General features: G+C 39.6%; 1 protein-coding gene across 3 annotated transcripts in view; it reads right to left on the bottom strand.

Moving 5' to 3' along the window:
- Nucleotides 1–19,708, bottom strand: part of gosr1 (golgi SNAP receptor complex member 1) — an 81,336-nt gene that overhangs the window by 15,289 nt on the left and 46,339 nt on the right. For all 3 annotated transcript variants that reach the window (XM_052035416.1, XM_052035417.1, XM_052035418.1), the window contains exon 7: nt 5,961–5,990. In XM_052035416.1, the coding sequence (XP_051891376.1) occupies nt 5,961–5,990 (30 nt within the window). The remainder of the gene's footprint in view (nt 1–5,960; nt 5,991–19,708) is intronic.

Here is a 19,708-nt window from a genome sequence, read left to right as displayed (position 1 = left end):
CAGCCCTCCGCCCCCTCATCTAAGTCATCTATAAATATCACAAAAAGTAGAGGTCCCAGAACCGATCCCTGCGGGACACCACTAGTCACTGCCTTCCAATCCGAGGGCACTCCTTCCACCACAACCCTCTGCTTCCTACATGCAAGCCAATTCCTAATCCACACAGCCAAGCTTCCTTGGATCCCTCGGCCTCTGACCTTCTGAAGAAGCCTACCATGAGGAACCTTATCAAATGCCTTACTAAAATCCATGTAAACCACATCCACCGCACTGCCCTCATCAATCTTCCTGGTCACCTCCTCAAAGAATTCTATCAGGCTTCTGAGGCAAGATCTTCCCTTCACAAAGCCATGCTGACTGTCCCTAATCAGTCCATGATTCTCAAGGTGTTCATAAATCCTATCCCTTAGAATCCTTTCTAACAGCTTACCCACCACAGACGTGAGACTCACCAGTCTATAATTCCCTGGCCTATCCCTATTACCTTTTTTGAACAAGGGGACAACATTCGCAACCCTCCAATCCTCCGGCACCACCCCCGTAGACAACGAGGACTCAAAGATCCTTACCAGTGGTTCAGCAATCTCCTCCCTAGCCTCTCGAAGCAGCCTGGGGAAAATCCCGTCAGGCCCCGGAGATTTATCTGTCTTAATATTATTTAACAACTTCAACACATCCTCTCTCTTGATATCAACAACCTCGAGAACATTACCCCTACCAGCACTCCCCTCCGCATCATCAAGACCCTTCTCCCTGGTGAATACCGAAGAGAAGTACTCATTGAGATCTTCTCCCACTTCCGCCGCCTCCAGGCAAATTCTCCCACCTTTGTCCTTAATCGGACCTACCTTCACCCTAGCCATCCTCCTACCCTTCACGTACTTGAAAAAGGCCTTGGGATTTTCCTTAACCCTACTAGCCAAAGCCTTTTCATGTCCCCTTCTAGCTCTCCTCAGCCCTTTCTTAAGTTTCTTCCTCGCTACCCTATATTTCTCACGGGCCCTGTCTGAACCTTGCTGCTTATACCTCACGTATGTTACCTTCTTCTCCCTAACGAGTCATTCCACCTCTCTCGTCACCCACGGTTCCTTCACCCTGCCATTCCTTCTCTGCCTCACCGGGACATATTTATCCCTAACATCCTGCATAAGATCCCTAAACATCAACCACATCTCCATGGTACATTTTCCTTCAAAAAGGACATCCCAATTTACACTCCCAAGTTCTCTCCTTATAGCCTCGTAGTGTGCCCTTCACCAATTGAAAAACCTCTTGTCCTCTCTGCACCTGTCCCTGTCCATGACAATTTTAAAGGTTATGGAGCAATGGTTACTGTCCCCCAAATGCTCACCCACCAATAGATCCTTCACCTGTCCCGGTTCATTTCCTAAAACTAGATCTAACATGGCATTCCCTCTAGTCGGCCTGTCAACATACTGCGTCAGGAATCCCTCCTGGACACACTTAACAAATTCCGTCCCATCTAAACCTTTGGCACTAAGCAGGTTCCAGTCTATATTTGGGAAGTTGAAGTCTCCCATTATAACAACCCTGTTATTTCTGCTTCTCTCCAAACACTGCCTACCAATCTGCTCCTCTATATCTCTACTGCTACCAGGGGGCCTATAGAATACTCCTAGTAGAGTAACTGCTCCTTTCTTGTTCCTTAATTCCACCCATACAGACTCTAGAGATGATCCTTCTACAACATCCATCTTTTCCACAGCCGTAACAGTGTCCCTGACCAGTATCGCCACCCCTCCACCTCTTCTCCCCCCTTCCCTATCCCTCTTAAAACACCGAAAACCAGGAATATTCAATATCCACTCCTCTCCTGACGTCAGCCACGTCTCAGTAATAGCCACGATATCATAGTCCCCCATACTTATCCAACCCCTCAGTTCATCCCCCTTATTCCTGACACTTCTTGCATTTAAGTAAACACACTTCAGTCCATCTACCTTACTACTTTTATAGCCTGTATTCTGCTTCTCCTTCCGCAAAGCCTCTCTACCTGTTTGATCTAACTTTTCCCCATTCCCTTCTTCCTCTGACCTACTTCTCCAGTTCCCTTCCCCCTCACAAACTAGTTTAAACCCTCCCGAACCAGCGTAGCAAATCTCGCCGCAAGGATATTGGCCCCCTTCTGGTTTGGGTGTAACCCGTCCTCTCTGTACAGGTCCCACCTTCCCGAGAAGAGATCCCAATGATCCAGAAATCTAAAACCCTCCCTCCTGCACAGCTTCTCAGCCACGCATTTATCTGCCACCTCCTCCTATTCCTACCTTCACTATCACGTGGCACTGGCAGCAATCCCGAGATTGCTACCCTTGAGGTCCTGTTCCTCAATTTTCTGCCTAGCTCCCTGAACTCACGCTTCAGGACCTCATCCCCCTTCCTACCTATGTCATTGGTGCCAATATGGACCACAACTTCTGGCTGCTCTCCCTCCCACTCAAGAATTCTGTGGACCCGATCAGTGACATCCCAGACCCTGGCACCTGGGAGGCAACATACCATCCGGGATTCATGCTCACTGCCACAGAACCTCCTGTCTGTTTCCCTGACTATCGAGTCCCCTATCACTACCGCATGTCTCTTTCCCACCCTTCCCTTCTGAGCAGCAGTACCAGTCCCAGTGTCAGAGACCTGCTAACTGCAGCTAGGCCCCTGCAGGTCATCCCCCTCAACAGATTCCAAGGCAGAAAACTTGTTACACACTATACAACATTACACAGACTTTACAATAGTAACACCACATTACACAGACAAAGGAGCTTAAATACTCCGTAACTGCTACATAAAACAGGGCACATTGCAGCCTGCAGGACTTGAAATCAAATTCTCCAACTGTTGACCTTTCTTTTTGTTTGATTCAGCACTGATCATTTGCGATTGCCATCCCTTTTTACCTTTTCATGTCTTTTATATAATCTGGCCTGCTTGACATGTCCAAATAGGCCTCGCTTTCCTAATTTACACAGACTTTATAACCTCAGCAACACATAACACAGACAAAGGAGCTAACTGCCACATAATTTCACCTTATCAGAGAAATTCCCTTTGTTCCAACTACTGCCCTCCCCCACTTTCTCTGTTACCTAAATGAACAGTTCCAGACCTGAAGCATTAGCTCTTTCTCTTTCCACAGATGCTACCTGACCTGCTGATTTTTTTTTACTCCCACAATTTTCTGCTTTTATTTTAGGTTTTCAGCATCCGCAGTTCTAAAAATTTTCATTTAGTACAATATGAAGACAGGATAGGTGGGCAGTGAGGTATTGGGGGAATATGGCAAGAAAATAAATGGCATTAGTACAAGTTCAGTGTAAATGGGTGCTTGATGGTTGGCACGGAGTCATTGCTGTATGACTCTAGGTGTCTAAATGCTGACTCTAATTTAAATAGCATTTACTTAATAACAACAATGGCATAAATGGAAAAGTACAGATAGATGTATTCTTGCTGAATATCTATTATACATAACTTTCAGTGACATAGTCAAATGACTCAGCAAAATGCACCTTTAATTAAAATTAGAGTTGGTCCCAATGTGACAGGGTGAGAACAAAAGGAATTTTAGTCAAGCTCACAGTAAACTTTTCCCTAATATTCAGAGCTACATTACAATGAGAAGAGTTCAAGTAAATATTTAGAAAACCCCTTTTTTAAAAAAAAAGAAAAAGATTGTTGCCTAAAAAGAGATGTTGCTATTTCATTGGATCATGGAAGGTTTACTTTCTTAGAAAAATACATTAAAATGTGGTTATGGCAGAGCTCTCTACAAGCAAAATCAACCACTGCCCAAATCTTGAGCAGATATGCATAATCCTTTCCAAGGCAAAAATGCAGACTTAGCATGCTTGCAATAGATACCAGCACTGCTGGAACACAGAATACTGCACAATTAAGGAGAACAACAACAGATTGTCTTTATATTTTGCATAATTGTGTTATGCTGTTAAATATTTTTAAGGATACTATCCAAAATAGGTGTATAATAGCTGTAATTCTGCATATGAAACTTCCTCTTAAACAGACTCCTTAAAATTAATGTTTTTTTCTTTTAAGTTCTACACCCATTATTGTCGATAATGGCTCTCTGCGACTCCCTTGTCCACTCAGCCCTCCCCACTGATAACCCCCCAGCACTTTTGCCTGCAACTGCACTAAGTGCTACACCTGTCCCTACACCTCCTCCCTCACCACCATTCACGGTCCCAGACAGTCCTTCCAGGTGAGGCAGCGCTTCACCTACGAGTCCGAGGGTGTCATTTATTACAGTGTGGCTTCCTGGACATCAGTGAGACCTGACGCAGATTGGGTGACCACTTCGTCGAGCACCTCCGCTCCGTCTGTCGCAACAGCCAGGACCTCCTGGTGGCCACCCACTTCAATTCTACATCCCACTCCCATACTGACATGTCTATTCATGGCCTTCTCTACTGCCACGTTGAGGCCAGACACAGGTTGAAGGAACACCACCTCATATTCTATCTTGGGAGTCTCCAACCTGATGGCCTCAACATCGATTTCTTTAATTTCCTGTAACCCCACACCTTCATTTTCTCCCCCCAACCCCTTTGTCTTCCCTTATTCCTGTGGCCCCCTTCTCATGCCTTGATGACCTGCCCATCTCATCTCCTCCCCTCCTCCATCTTTGATTCCATGGTCCACTGCCCTCTGCTACTGGATTCCTCCTCCTTCAGCCTTTGCCTCTTCTGTCTATCATCTCTCAGCTTATTACATCTCCCACCTACCTACCTTCCCCCCTCACCTGAACTCACCTATCCCCTGCCTGTGTGTGCTCCTCCCCCTCCCCCCACCTCCTTATTCTGGTTTCTGCCCTCTTCCTTTCCGACCCTGATGAAGGGTCTCAGCCCGAAACGTCAACTGTTTATTTCCCTCCATAGATGCTGCCTGACCTGCTGAGGTCTTCCAGCACTTCTTGTGTATTGTTGACAAGTTGACAGCTGAGTCATCTGTCCCATTTTAGCTGCTGATTTGCAAGTTGCCTTTTCACTTTTGATGGAATAACTGAGGGTTTATGTGACAAATTTAGTCAAAATTTAAAATTCCCATTTTTAGCAAGTACCTCCTTCATATACTTTTATGATTCTGCAATTTTTGGAATGTAGGGAATTGGAACAGAAAATGCAACTACTCTGCCAATCAACAGATCATGACTAATCCCCTACCTCAGTTCACATTCCTTCCTGATCACTATATCCACCAATTCACTTTGAGTTTCATATTCCACATATCAATACTGGTTCTAAACCGTTAATATAGATTGCAACTAGCTGAGAGCCCAGCACTTACATTGTGGCATTCCATTAGCAGCAGTGCATCAACCTAAAATAACTGATTTATCCCTCCAAAGTTTTCTCTCCTTTAAACCATCCCCAATCCATTACATACATACATTACCCCAAGGCCCATGCTCTAATTTGTGTATCAATTTTCGATTGTCTTTTGACAATCTTGATGAATTACATCCGCCAATTCCTCCCTCATCTAATGCTCTTGTTATATCAAAAAAAATTCCCAGATTTTGCCAAACACTATTTATCTTTCTTAAAATTATGTAGATTCTGTCAAATCATACCATCTTCTCAGTGCTCTTTTCCACTTTCTTGACTGTTAATTCTAACATCCAACGAATAGCCAGTCTTACAGATGGCTGTATTATAGTTTCTTGTTTGTTAACAATTTCTATTTTTAATAAGTTGGAAGTTGACTTTGATTGATATAGGACAATAAACTGATTAGAAATACTCAGATTGTGCTGCACTTTATAAGGCACAAAATAAATACACAAGAAAGGAGAATACAAAGTTCACGTACTTGGAATCGAACCACAAAAATGACTTCATGGATGATATTGAAATGTAAACTTGCATGGAAGAAACACATTGTACTTTGAAATTATACTAATAAATTTGTTCATGTTGCCTTACCTTATTGTGTCTTCTATCAGCCGATCTGAGCTGCAAAAGTGAAAAAATGTTAAAATGTGAAAATGTATTATATGCAATTCATATTCCAATTTCATCATTTAGTTGTTCCCTTACAAACGGCTGAGAAATATATTCAGTATAGTACTTTCAACATGCATAATTCATAATTTCAGCTGTGTCCCAGTAGAATACAAGAGAACGGCAAGAAATTAATCATACAGATATAGTCTATTTTTGTTTACCTACTACAGATTTTCAGCAAGGAAATGAAGGTGGCCTGGGAACAGCCTTCTTTCTCACAAGGCCTAAGATGAACTACTTTGCTAAAAATTGACTCAACCTTGCTTCGTTCACTCCAAAATATTAATGAACCAGGTACACGGGTAGAGGCATAGAACCAGAAAGTTGCATATTAGTATGTCAATTTTTTTCTTATGATAACGCAAGAACATAACAAGTCATAAGAAATAGCAGAGTTAGACTGTGTGTTTTGCGCCCGCTCTACTTTTCAATAAGATTATGGCTGCTCATCTTTTATCTCTGGGACACTTTCTCACACTAACTGCTTAATCTCTAGATTCCCTCAATATTGAAAAATCTATCATCCTCTGGAATTCTGCACCTGAGAGGGCAGTGGAGGCTCAGATGTTGAGTACATTTAGGACAAAGATTCACTATCCTCTTGGTGAAGAAATTTCTTTTCAACTTTGTGCTGCAAGGCCAATCCCTTATTTTGAGACTCTTTGACTCTCGGGTTCTAGATGTCCCAGACAGGAGAAACATCAACTCCCACTTCTGTCTCATCATCCCTTAAGAACTCGACATACATTTTAATGAGATCATCTCTAAATATGAGAGAATGCAGGCCCGTCTGCTTAATTTCTCATACAGCACATCTGCCATCTTAGGAATCATTCTGGTGAACCTTTGCTGCATTCTCTCCATCACAAATGTATCCTCCCTTAGGCTGGGAGACCAGACCTGTACAACATGGTCCTATATAACTGAAGTATGACAACATTACTTTTATACTCAAATCATTCCTGCAATAATAACCAACATGCCATTTGGCCTCATAATTGTTTGTTGAACCTGCATGTTAACTTTCAGCGGTTGTGGACAACTAGGTTCCTATGAACATCATCACTTTTCAAACTTCTGCCATCTAAAAAAATCTTTATTATTTTTACCAAGGTGGATGACCTCATATTCTTCTCATATTAAATGCCACTGATTATGTCCTTGTCAAGTCAGTTAACTTGCTGAAGACTCTCTCCCTGAAGACGCTCTGCCTTCTCCTTCCAACTCATAAGTTCGCCTAGTTTTGTAGGCGATGACCAAATCACTTCATGATGATTCTGTGGTTCAATACTCTCACTGCCTAGGTGGCTATTTCTTGCCAACCCTGGCAAAAGGGTCTCTCCTCTTCCTCTAAAGATTATAAACGGTGACTTAATTTTCCAAAACTGCATTAGCTATTCTCCTGAAATGTACTAAATATTTGTATTTAGGGAACATGAACCTATTTAAAATTAAATGCTTTCAGCAATTAATTACTTTTTTTAAAATTAAAACAATAATTCTACTTAATTTTTAAGCCCACAAGAGATTGAGAAACCAAATCTGAAGGAAAACTGTTCACAGTGTCATAAATCACATGCAAAATTAAACAGCATGGAGAGCACAAAATATTTTTATAGCTTGGATTTGCATCTATTAATGAAACAAATAAAAACAAAGTTGTGCATCTTTCATTCAATTTCACCACACACAAATAAAGGGAAGGGTCAAAATAGATGAAGACAGCAACCAGTCACTGACTATGTGCTGGATTAATAATGCACCAGAAATGAGAGAGAATTACAGAAGAAAAAAAACTGGAAACAAACAGAAAAGGGAGGTGAGGTGGGGCAGAGAATGGGAGGGCGAAGCAGGACAGAGGAGGGCAAGGAGGGGAAGTCAGTCCGGGTGGAGGGGGCATGCCAGAGGAGGGAGACAAAACAGGCAAAGGATTAAATAACTACAATTATAAATTGCTGTGGCATTCTAATTGTGTTATTTTCTAAATTCAAGTTATGCAAAACATCATCGCAATATGTCAAGTTCCTGATTTGAAACTAATATGTCACCTTGATTACTCCAAGCATATAACTCTGACTTTTCAACCAATTTTACCATACTAATTCAACAAAGGTGTGTATGCATCAAATATAGTTTTTAAGCTCATTGAGTTGGTCAACAAAGCTGAATGGGCTAAAATATGTCATCTTAATTTTTTAAAAAAGGTATTTAGTACAATGTGATAACATGGTGCCACAGTAAGTAGTGCTGTAGCCTGGGTTCAATCCCAGCTTCAGGTGTTGTCTGCATGGAGTTTGCACATTCACCCTGTGACTGCCTGGACTTCCACCAAGTATGCTGGTTTCTACGGACATCCCAAAGACGTGCTGGTAATTGGTTACTGGGAACTACCCTTCACTGTAAGAATGTGGCAAAAGAATCAAAATGGAGTTGATGAGTATGTGAGAGAGAACAAGTTGTAGGGCTCCAGGTAAGATAAGGAGGGGAATGGAACCGACAGATTGTTCTGTTGGGAGCTGGCATACACCTGATGAGCCAAATGGCCTCCTGAATTGTAATAAATAACAGTTTTGTAGCCAATACATTTTGCACTAAATGTTTAAGGATTTCACCTTTTATCCTTACTTTAAGAAAAGAGAACAAACTGGGACATTAGAATTGCAATTGAAGCCCCCAGATAATTACAGACTCAAAATAGAGTAGCTTGCCACAGCCTAGACACCCCAACGGTATTGGCTAGCTCCAGACGATATGTCATTGTCATTACATTCATATCCTCATTAAGGAAAATATCACAATAAAAACTGTTGTTTTGCATTCTCACTTTGAACTGTTTAATCACAGAATGAAATACATCATCTGCTTCAAATCTTATTGCAATCAATCATCAATTAGCATGCAGTCATCATGCAAAGCTTCAATTCTGAGTGTGTTGAATATTGTCACTGATTCCTAATTAGTCAGAGTCACAGTTATACAGCACGGAAACAGGCCCTTCGGCCCAACTCCTCCATGCTGACCAAGGTGCCTTTCTGAGCTAGCCACATTTGCCTACCTTTGGCCCATATCCCTCAAAACCTTTCCTATCCATGAACCTGTCCAAATGCCTTTTACATGTTGTAATTGTACCCACTTCTACCACTTCCTCTGGTGGCTCATTCCATATACCCACCACCCTCTGTGTGAAAAACCTGCCCCTCAGGTCCCCTTTAAATCTTTCCCCCTCACCTTAAACCTATGCCCTCCAGTTTTAGAGTCCCCTACTCTGGAGAAAAAGATTGTGACCATCCACCTTATCTGCACCACTCATGATTTTATAAACCTCTATAAGGTCACCCTCAGCCTCCATCATTCCAGGGAAAACAGTCCCAGCCGATCCAATCACTCCTTACAACTCAAGCCCTCCAGCCCCAGCAATATCCTTTCTGCACCCTCTCTAGCTGAATTACGTCTCTTCTACAATATGGCGACCAGAACTGCACGCATTATTTCAGGAGCTGTCTCACCAACATCCCAACTCTTGTACTCACTGCCCCGACCAATGAAAGCAAGCATGCCATACACCTTCTATACCACCTTGTCTACCTGTATCACCACTTTCAGGGAACTGTTTACTGGTACTCCATATTTCTCTCTGTTCTACAACACTCCCCAAGGCCTTGTCATTCACTGTGTATGTCCTGTTCTGGTTTAACTTCCCAAAATGCATCATCTTACACTAGTCAGAGTTAAATTCCATTTGCCATTCCTTTGCATACTTTCCCAACTGATCTCGATCCTGTTGTAACCTTCTCCATTCTCTACCACACCACCTATTTTGGTGTCATCTGCAAACTTACTAATCCTGTTTATTATTTACCCATGCTTTTACTTCATTAATACAATAACATTAAAACACATGTAATTCACAACAGATAAAAGTATCAGGTGCAAATGGTTTCATTAGGCAACATATTGGTTATATAACTAACCAGCTAGAATGGACCTGATTGGATAATTTTTCTGATAAATCACATCTGAACACGGCACAGCTGTAAGTCACTGGGACTAACTTTTATAGACAAATACATTCCACTCATTGTATTTTGGTAGAGAAATCATGCTGCTTTTATTGGTTGAGATGTTGCTGTTTCAGTCATGGGTTCTGTTGATTGCAGATGCTTTTTATAAAGATTCTGCAAATAGACTTTTCCTGTTAGCAGCAACTTTGCTTGCTGCAAAATAGGCAGTTTTGTCAGGAGTCTGTCCTAAAAACTGCTCCATCTCCAATTCATTGGCTGATGTAATAGGCATGCAATGGACACAGCAAGTTTGTCAAAGTAAATGAATGGCAGACCAGAAGACAGATTGAAGACTGTCATGTCATTTATGAAAAAGCAGTCTCAAATTTTTCAGACCTGCATTTTGTGCAATAAAATTGCTGACGGCCCAAAGTGCTTTAAAGCCACACATTTATTATTTCAATTTAAATGAGATGGACACATAGAAATGATCAAAAAATGGTCTGAGATGTACATGGAATGCAATTTCTATTCCATGGTCATTAATTATATGTCACTGACTTAATTTGGGACTGTAGAAAATTGTTCACGTCTACACTTAGAAGACAATTATTTACCTGGAACAGATATTAACAAGAATATCCACAAGAGTCCAAAATGATCTCCCTGGCAAAGGTTATTTGTTTTGTTGTTGAATTTCCTAAGGGAGAAATGGGTGAGACAAAAAATGGCTCATGCTTTGAAACCCTGCCTAGCCTTTCAATTGAGATTAAGGACCCAAAATATTTTATATATCAAAAAAAAATTCCTCTTGCACTTTTAAATACAGAAAAGAACAAATTTTTCAATTTGACTTAAGAATTTTACATGAGAATTTAATTGAAATGCTGGTGTAGCACTTGGTTCTTCTATAATTAATATTAATGCGATAAGAAATCATTTAAAGTCTTAACAGCCGACTGATGAGAAGAGAGTTAATTGATGCACAGACCAGTACAGACTGCACACTTTTTCTAGCTTGCCAGTTCAATATATTTAGTTATGGGAAAAGTGAACATTTTAATTATAAAACTCATTAAGTGTGACAAATATATGTAATATAATGGAAGCACGCTGGTAAAATGAACAATTTCTGATCCTGTTCAGAAAACATCTGACAGATTAACTATGACATTGGTTGGGTTATGAAGTGCAGTAACTTAGTCTTATGTATGAGATTCACTAACTGCCTGCTTCACCAGCAAAATAATCTATCAGAAAAGAAATAAATATGTTTTCCAATGAAATAAAAGCACAAAGCAAAACAATCCTTCAAGTACTAAAGTGCTCAAGTTACTTTCTCTCCTTCATCACAATTCAATAAATTACAAAATTCAGATTAGCATTTAGAGATAAAATGATAAAGACTGCATGATAATTGACTTTTACGATGGTGGTTCACTGGGCCACTAAGAATGTGTGAGGAAATAAGTATCTGCCTGCTTTTGCATTATTTTCCTACATTTGTGTACAATTAAGTTTAAACTGATCCATGACAAGATTGTGCTCATGATCCTGACATGGTTAGTGATCAAATCCAACAACAGACTAGAAGAGAAAAGGAAATCACAATCTCTGGACAAGGGAGAAAGAAATTTACAAAGTCAAGACTTATGATTCTCAATCATTTCTCCTAATTTTGGTCACATTTTAAGATAAGTCATCCACGTTTTCACAGCTTCCCAGCATCATATAATGAGGTTCATGAGGGGAATATCTTTGCTAGCAAGAGACAATGCCTTAGAAGAGTGGAAACTGGAGATGGAACTGGAGGGGAAAGGTAACCAAATGGGTTAGATGACAAGAAAAATAAGTTATATTTCTTTCCACTGATTTCTGTCACGATTAATCCCTGACAGTTAATGCTTATCCACATTAAAGGACTCTCACCTTAAAAGAAATTCACTCAGTTTCCTGCTGGTTATCCCTTCCTAATATGCCAATGAAATGGTTTAGTTATGTATCAGAATCAGATTTATATTATCACTGACTTGTATGTCGTGAAATTTGTTTTGTGGCAGCAGTACCTTGCAAAGATATAAAATTACTAAAAGTTACAAAGATAAATAAATAGTGCAAACCAAAAGGAATAATGAGGTAGTGTTCATGGGTTTCATGGACCATTCAGAAATCTGGTAGTGGAGGGGAAGAAGCTGTTCCTGAATCATTTGGTGAGAGCCTTCAGGCTCCTGTACCTCCTCTCCGATGGTAGTAACGAGAAGAGGGCATGTTCCGGATGGCGAGGCTCCCTAAGTGATGGACGCCGCCTTCTTGAGGCATTGCCTCTTGAAGATATCCTCAATAGTGATGAGGGTCGTGCCCACGATAGAGCTGGCCGAGTCTATAACCCTCTGCAGCCTCTTGCGATCCTGTGCATGGGAGCCTCCGTACCAGGCTGTGATGCAACCAGTCAGAATACTCTCCACTGTACATCTATAGAAATTTGTAAGAGTCTTTGGTAACATACTGATTCTCCTCAAACTACAAAGTAGAGCAATTGGGACGCCTTCTTCAAGATTGCATCAACGTGCTGAGCCCAGGACAGATGCTCTGAGATGTTGACGCCTAGAAACTGGCCTTCTATCTAGTTTAAATTATAGTTTTAGCTGGAGTTTTTAAAATCTCTTCCATACTTTTGAGTCCATTCAGGTTCTCAATTTGCTTGTTAATCATTGAATGTTTCTTTAAACAAGACGTGGATGTTGCTGGCCACACTAGCATTTCTTGCCATTCACGCAGGAAGCTGTGAACCATCTTTAAAATAACTGCAGTCCTTTTGATGAAGTTATTCCCAAAGTCCCGTTGGATACAGAGTTACAGAATTTGGACTCTAGGACCATGATGGACTGGCAACATAGCCCCATGTCATTTGATCTCTTCCTCAAACTTTTCCCCATTTCTTCTAAAGGCACTGGAATCTCAGACACCAATTAGAGTCTGGAACTACATTCACTCTTTGTGGTACAGTCTGCTCAGTAGGTGTCAACAGACAGCTGTGATGACTCCAATGAGTTCAAAGTTGCCCTCGCTTGAAATCCATATATGCACCTCAGGAATAGTTATTTAATAACCCTTTGATTACCTACCTTCTCTAGCCAAAAAATTAATTGTGGCCTCATACTGATGTCATCTTATGATGCCTTGTGCAATATATTTAACATTCCTCTTTCTCACTTTAGTCAAACTATTTTTCTATCAAGTACATACGCTCAACCAATATTCCAGCAATATATTGCTTGTTTCCATGTAAATTATTTGTTCTCAGGTTATCTCCTTTCTAATTTCAATTTTGAAGTATTTACAACAAATAGCAGTCACACAGGAAGGGCATCTTTCCTGCAAAGAAATTTTACTTTTAATTTTCTTTAGTTACCAGCTTTCTTCAAATTCTCTGCTAAATCCTTTGGGAACTTCATTCTGCAGCAAATTACCTGCTCATGCTACACCAAGGAACTGGAACCATAATTCCTAATTTAAGGAAACACTAGCTAAATAAAACTATTTATTCTGTTTTGCTAAACAAAACTTAGCATTAGGATCAACCCATCATCAAATCAGCCATGATGACAAAGTTGGGCTCTGCTCAGTGATAGAATAAGGATACTCAATTTCAGGCTACAATGCACAAAGGAAAACTAATTGGACGGTTCTGCATTGTAAACAGCATCGGAGAGAACTGTATCAAGTCATTAAATCTTAACGTACACATTGACTCTAATGAATAGCTCTGGACTAGCATGCTCATTTAACAGCTGCAATGCAGAGAGTAAAACTATGAAAAGATAATCGTGTTGCGTGCAATATGCAGATGAACATGTAAACAACCAGATGCACGTCTTGCTGATTAATATTAGGGATAACAGATCAGAATTATGGCCCAAGGGAACCTGAATGTCTGTTGCACCTTTAATCCTAATTTGTATATGAATGAAATAATTTACTTCAAACACAGAGTGTCTGTGAACAACCTATATGTCAAGAATGTGTTATATTGCCTTTGTAGAGTACTGCTGACATTGAAGAGCCTTCTTGGCAAAAAAAATACACTCAAACTTAAATACAAGCAAGCAGTGCATTATGCAATCATTTGCACTGTGATGGCTCAATAGAGCTCTGAATACAGCTCCTCATCACTTAAAAAATAAAGAAATGACACTCCCTTGGAGGGATACGGACCACATGCAGGCAGAAAGGATTAGTTTAATTTGGCATCATGCTCGGCCCAGACATCGTGGTGTGAAGGGTCTGTTCCTGTGCTGTACTGTTCTATGTTCCCTGAGCACTGTATCTGATTAAGTATGTGAAACTCTGCCTTCCCTACTTTCAGCAGTGAGGCAAGTAGAAATTGAATGCACGGCTTCCATTTTGACGTTGTATAGAAAGAGGATGATTAGGATATCAAATTTTGCATTGATCCTTGAAATTTTGCATTCTCTCTTTCACATAATTTCTCTTCCTAAAGGCCTTTCCCTTTTTAATGAAAAGAGTATAATCAATGAGGAATTTGGAAACACCTCCACAACTATAACAGTTTGCAAAGAGCAGCAGGTTGGAGAAAAAAAGCAGATTGATATCCACCAGATATGGAATATTGCTGATCTGAATCAGTGGTAGTAAGACACATAAAAAATTAAATATTATAAACCCTATCTGACCATGAAAACATTGAAGATGTTAATGCAGAGACAAAATAAAAAAGATTAATGAACAATAATTAGCCAAAGTCTTTTTTTCCCCAGAATGTGGAAAGTCTATTAGGAACATTAGAACACACATTTATTCATTGCATCAATGGAAATACTTTCTTCTTCCCAATCTGCTTGATACTCCATTCCACTCTCCTAGTTCCTGTATCTCATTGTATTTACTCCAATGATGAATTTTTCAGTGCAGGTGCCTTGAACTGTGGCATCCTCTCACTTACCATGCCTCAATCATGCACCTTCGTACACCTCTGCTCCCAACCACCTCTTATCCCAGAGATAGCGTTCCCCTGGTCCTCTACCATTTTTAAACGAGATTCCACCTTCCTTCCTTCCTTCTTCCCTTTCAGCATTCCAAAAGGACTATTCTCTTCACGAAACCCTGTTCCACTCTTCTATCTCTACCAAACGCTTCCCTTCTCATAGTACTTTGCCATGTAACCAGCAGGACATACAACATCTGCTCTTTTACCTTATCTCTTCCCACCATCTAGGGTCCCAAACAGTCTTTTCAGTTGAAACAGTGGTTCATTTGTGCTTCTTCCAATCTAGTGTACTATATTTGGTGCTCACTGTGTGGAGGTCTCTACACTGAAAAAACCAAATGCAGATTGGGTGACTGACTTGCACAGTGCCTTAATTCATTCTGCAGGGGTGACCCCGAGCTTCCACTTCCATGCCACTTTAATTTTCAATTCCACTCTCAGTCCGAACGATGGGTTTACAATGGATACTGAGGTTTACAATGGATACTGATTTTACAGATCATTTCATAATCATTATGGGAGGGCTGGGGGGAGGAGGAGAAAAATAAAAATCAAGATGTTCATCCTCGCTCAAGAAGGAAAAAGAACATGCAAAATGGATGGAACTTCACAAACCTAAAGTGTCTCACTGCTAAATGTGCCACCCATTCAAATCTCTTAAATAACCAGCATCAGAGAATGAACAAAATACTATCTGGGGGAGAGAATCAAATTTGTTCCCTTATATTTACAAATTAATATCCTGTTTACTGTTCAAATAGCTTCCATTGGAAGTGCACAGGTGAGTACCAAATAAAGGCAGTGCATTGTTTTGATGGTTGAATAATTATACTCTGTCAAGCATCAGACAAGAGCAATACTTCATTGTGCCAAGTGTCACAGGGGTGCCCAGCAGATGTACCCCAGTAAAGACTCAATACTTTAAGAGAACATTGAAAAAAAAGAAAATTCGCACCACTCTCATTAAAAATCAATCTTCCTCTATTGCAGAAGTCCTTAATTTCTTTATTGATCCACAAATCCACTGTTTTAAATTGAGAAATACTGATCACTGTGACAATTAAATGACAGAATTTCTTAATATTCAGCAGCCTGACAAGAATAATAGTGGCACAATTTTCAAAGGAAATTCAGATCAATCCCTGAACTCTTAATATATTTCACATAGCTAAAATAAAAATACAAGATAAATAAAACATGTTTTATATTAAAATAAACAGAAATAAAAATAATTTCTTTTTCTGAAACAGTGCTGGGTTTAATGAACTAGTATGTCATTGGAACACTTCTCAGTATGTATCTGATCAGGCAAGAGATTTCAAATCATCCAAATGGAAATCTAGTCTGAATTTAACATTTCCCATTTTGTTAAAATCATTTCTAATCTACTGCCTTATTTTTTGGCACTGATTGAAAAACTTGAATGTATGATTAAACATTTTACTACAGGCTTATTCAAGGCTGCCAAGTTCTGCTTTCAAGTTCGCTGCAACTCACCTAAAACTCCAACAAACATTCAGACCCATGACCCCATACACTCATTCCTCTTCACTGATTCATAACTCACTGGCTTCAAAATTCTCATCTTCAATTACAAGCTTCGCCATGCCTCCCCCATCCTTAACACTGCAGTCTACTCAAGGCCTGATCGAGTACTTGCCTTTCAACTTTTCTAATGCTGGATTGCTATAGATCCTTCTCATCAGCAAGGTGGATTTTTTGCAATTTTAACCAGGCATGAGATATTAAGCCTAAATATTGTCTTGCTATATTTGTAAACAAGTAGTAAGATCAGATGAGAATGGTTCTGCCCTTGTCAAATATAAATTTTTCAGTTGGTGCCATGCTCTGAGTGAGACCTCTGACCAAATGTTTCTTCCTAACCAAGGAAAATTCACATGACATTTAGAAGGTAATATTAAGCTGGAAAGTGATTTGACCAACACACACAAAAAGTGTTGGAGGAACTCAGGAGGTCAGGCAGCATCTATGGAGGGAAATAAGTAGTCAACGTTTCAGGTCAAAACCCCTCATCAGGACTCTATTTTGTTTTTAAAAAGTGATTTGATTCCATTTTCAGGTACCATCCAAATCCTCCTTCCTCCATTCAATACTGTCTCTGGATTTTTGGGATGTTTATTGCATGAAAGATATGATTAAAAAAGACACAAGAATTCATCATAACTTAGTTTGAATCAAATCCACCTTCCTCTTGGGCATTATCCCTCCTTTTATGTTTGTCACAAAAAGCAAGCACGTAGAATTCAAACAAGGCTGGTGATAAAATTTAAGTAATTTTCAGGACTCTCACTCCCAGCAGATTGACAAACAGAAAAATAATTCATGTTAGAATTGGAAAATTGACTGATAAAATACCATTTGATATCCAGAGGCTAGGAAGAAACCAGGCTAGTAATATATTGGATAAAACAGGTAGTCTGAGTTAGAACCAAGACTAAGGACTCTCAATCCAGATAAGGAATGAACTCAGAGAAGGGGAGTAGAGTAAGACAGGAAGAGCTAGACAGGACAATAAAAGCTTAAAATTAGCAAAGTTAATCAAAAAAATTAAAACTGGGGGGCTTTCACATTTCAAGACATCTGATGGTTAGCAATGTACAAGTCAGCATTTTAGCTGACTCTCCACATTAAATATTCATGCAAAGAAAAACATGATAATTGCTTAGCCAGTTTTACATGTATTACCCAAAGAATACATTAATTTTGCAGACAAGGGTTAAAACTATTTACATATTTTAAAGTTTTCCATGTTAATAAAATGCCTGCACCTATCATTAGCACAAAGACCCCCTAATCCCACAGTTCCTCCCTCATGTTTTCATCTTGATGAAATCCTGCCGTCATTTGCGCCATTGAAAAATCTTAAAATGTAGTATTTGCATACACTTTTACATTATTTTCATCTCCCATCCTCTCTTTATCTAAATGAGCAGCAGTAAGTTCTCCTGGTGGCTTTGACATTAAGTATTAGCAGCCCATCACAGATGAGACTGATTCTGTCCACATTCACCATTCAAATATACATTTTCATATTCCAAATGTGATCCTTGACCAAATCTTTTCTTTTCCTAACCAAGGCTACACTTCTGTTGGAAAATTCATATGAAATGTAGAATGTATTGCTTCTCTAGAATGTATTATACCGAGCTGGAAAATGAAATTGATGAGCAACATGAATTTAATAGGTCATATTTCGCACCATTTCCCTGACACTTAAAAATTTCTTTTAAGGTTTCATTTTACATTAGACTTTTCTGCATCATGTGAAATTGAATTTCTGCAATATATCACAAAAATTACAGTGAGAAATCTAATCATGGAACACTGCACAGAAATTTCAGAATCTGACATAATGCTTATGCCCAAAAAGAACTTCAATTCTTGAATCATCATTGTATTAGATGACCTAAGTAACCTTTGCTTCCAAAAACAGTTAGCAGAATATTTCCTTGTATCTGTACTTGTGCTTTCCAGCATATTTCCACAGAAGAAACAAATGGGAGCTTCTGCACACATTTCTTTATTTTCTTTGACCACCTTTTGATGTGCTGCATTGAGGGAAGTAATTCTAAACTTAACAAAATGGATAATGTTAGGATTACTAAGTAACTCAGGTACTACCTATGGAGAGAGAAATACTTAGTGTTTCAGGTTAATGATATTTTATTAGAAATGGAAAATCCAGACAAAGAACAAAACTTCTAGGTAACACATCTAGAAGAAAATGGCAATAAAATTTAATGGTAATCGAAACATTAATTCTTTCTGACCCAGATGTTAACTCTTTCTCCACAGCTACTGCCTGATCTGAGCATTTTCAGCATCAGCAGGTTTTTTTTCTATTAAATCCCCCTTTCCCCTCATCAACTGTAGAAATAAGAGTTGATGGGGGTGGGGGGGAGGGATTAATAGGAAAAGCAGTAAATAGAAACCAACAGATGAGAGCTTTGTCAAATGTTGCAGTAAATATCAGATTCGGTTAGAGAAGGTATTGCAAGCAGAGTGACATAGAACAGTACTGCACAGGCCCTTCGGCCCACGATGTTGTGCTGACATTTTATCCTGCTCCAAGGTCTATCTAACCCTTTGCTCCCACATAGCCCTCCATTTTTCTGTCATTCATGCGCCTGAGAGTCTCTTAAAATGTCCCTAATGTATCTGCTCCCACAACCTCTGCCAGCAGTGCGGTCCATGCACCCACCACTCTGTGTAAAAAAAACTTACCCCTGACATCCCCCTTATACCTTCCTCCAATCACCTTAAAATTATGTCCCCTCATGTTAGCTTTTTTCTTTACAACTTGACAAAAGAAAGAAATGAGGGGAAATAAGTCCACGCAGAGAAGCAAAGTTTAAGGTAAGATAAAATGAGATGTGGACCAAACAAAGCTAGAGACCAAGGACACAGTATTAAAATATACAAAGAGATGGAAAAGAAAGCAAATTTAACAGATGTTTTCATATCAAAATGCAAAATACTTAGAAGGAAGATGTAAGTTGGTAGATGTGTATCAATACAATACATCAAATGATGGTTAAAAACTGGATCCCCCTCTGAACCCTGTTAATAAAAACATTATTAAAATTAAGTTGCAACAAACAATCTGCTGGTGGAACTCAGCGGGTTGAGCAGCATCT

The sequence above is a fragment of the Pristis pectinata genome, chromosome 21 (assembly GCF_009764475.1).
Source record: "Pristis pectinata isolate sPriPec2 chromosome 21, sPriPec2.1.pri, whole genome shotgun sequence".
Taxonomy (NCBI): Eukaryota; Metazoa; Chordata; class Chondrichthyes; order Rhinopristiformes; family Pristidae; genus Pristis; species Pristis pectinata.
Note: the sequence above shows the minus strand (reverse complement) of the source record. Positions and strands in the feature narration are given on the sequence as shown.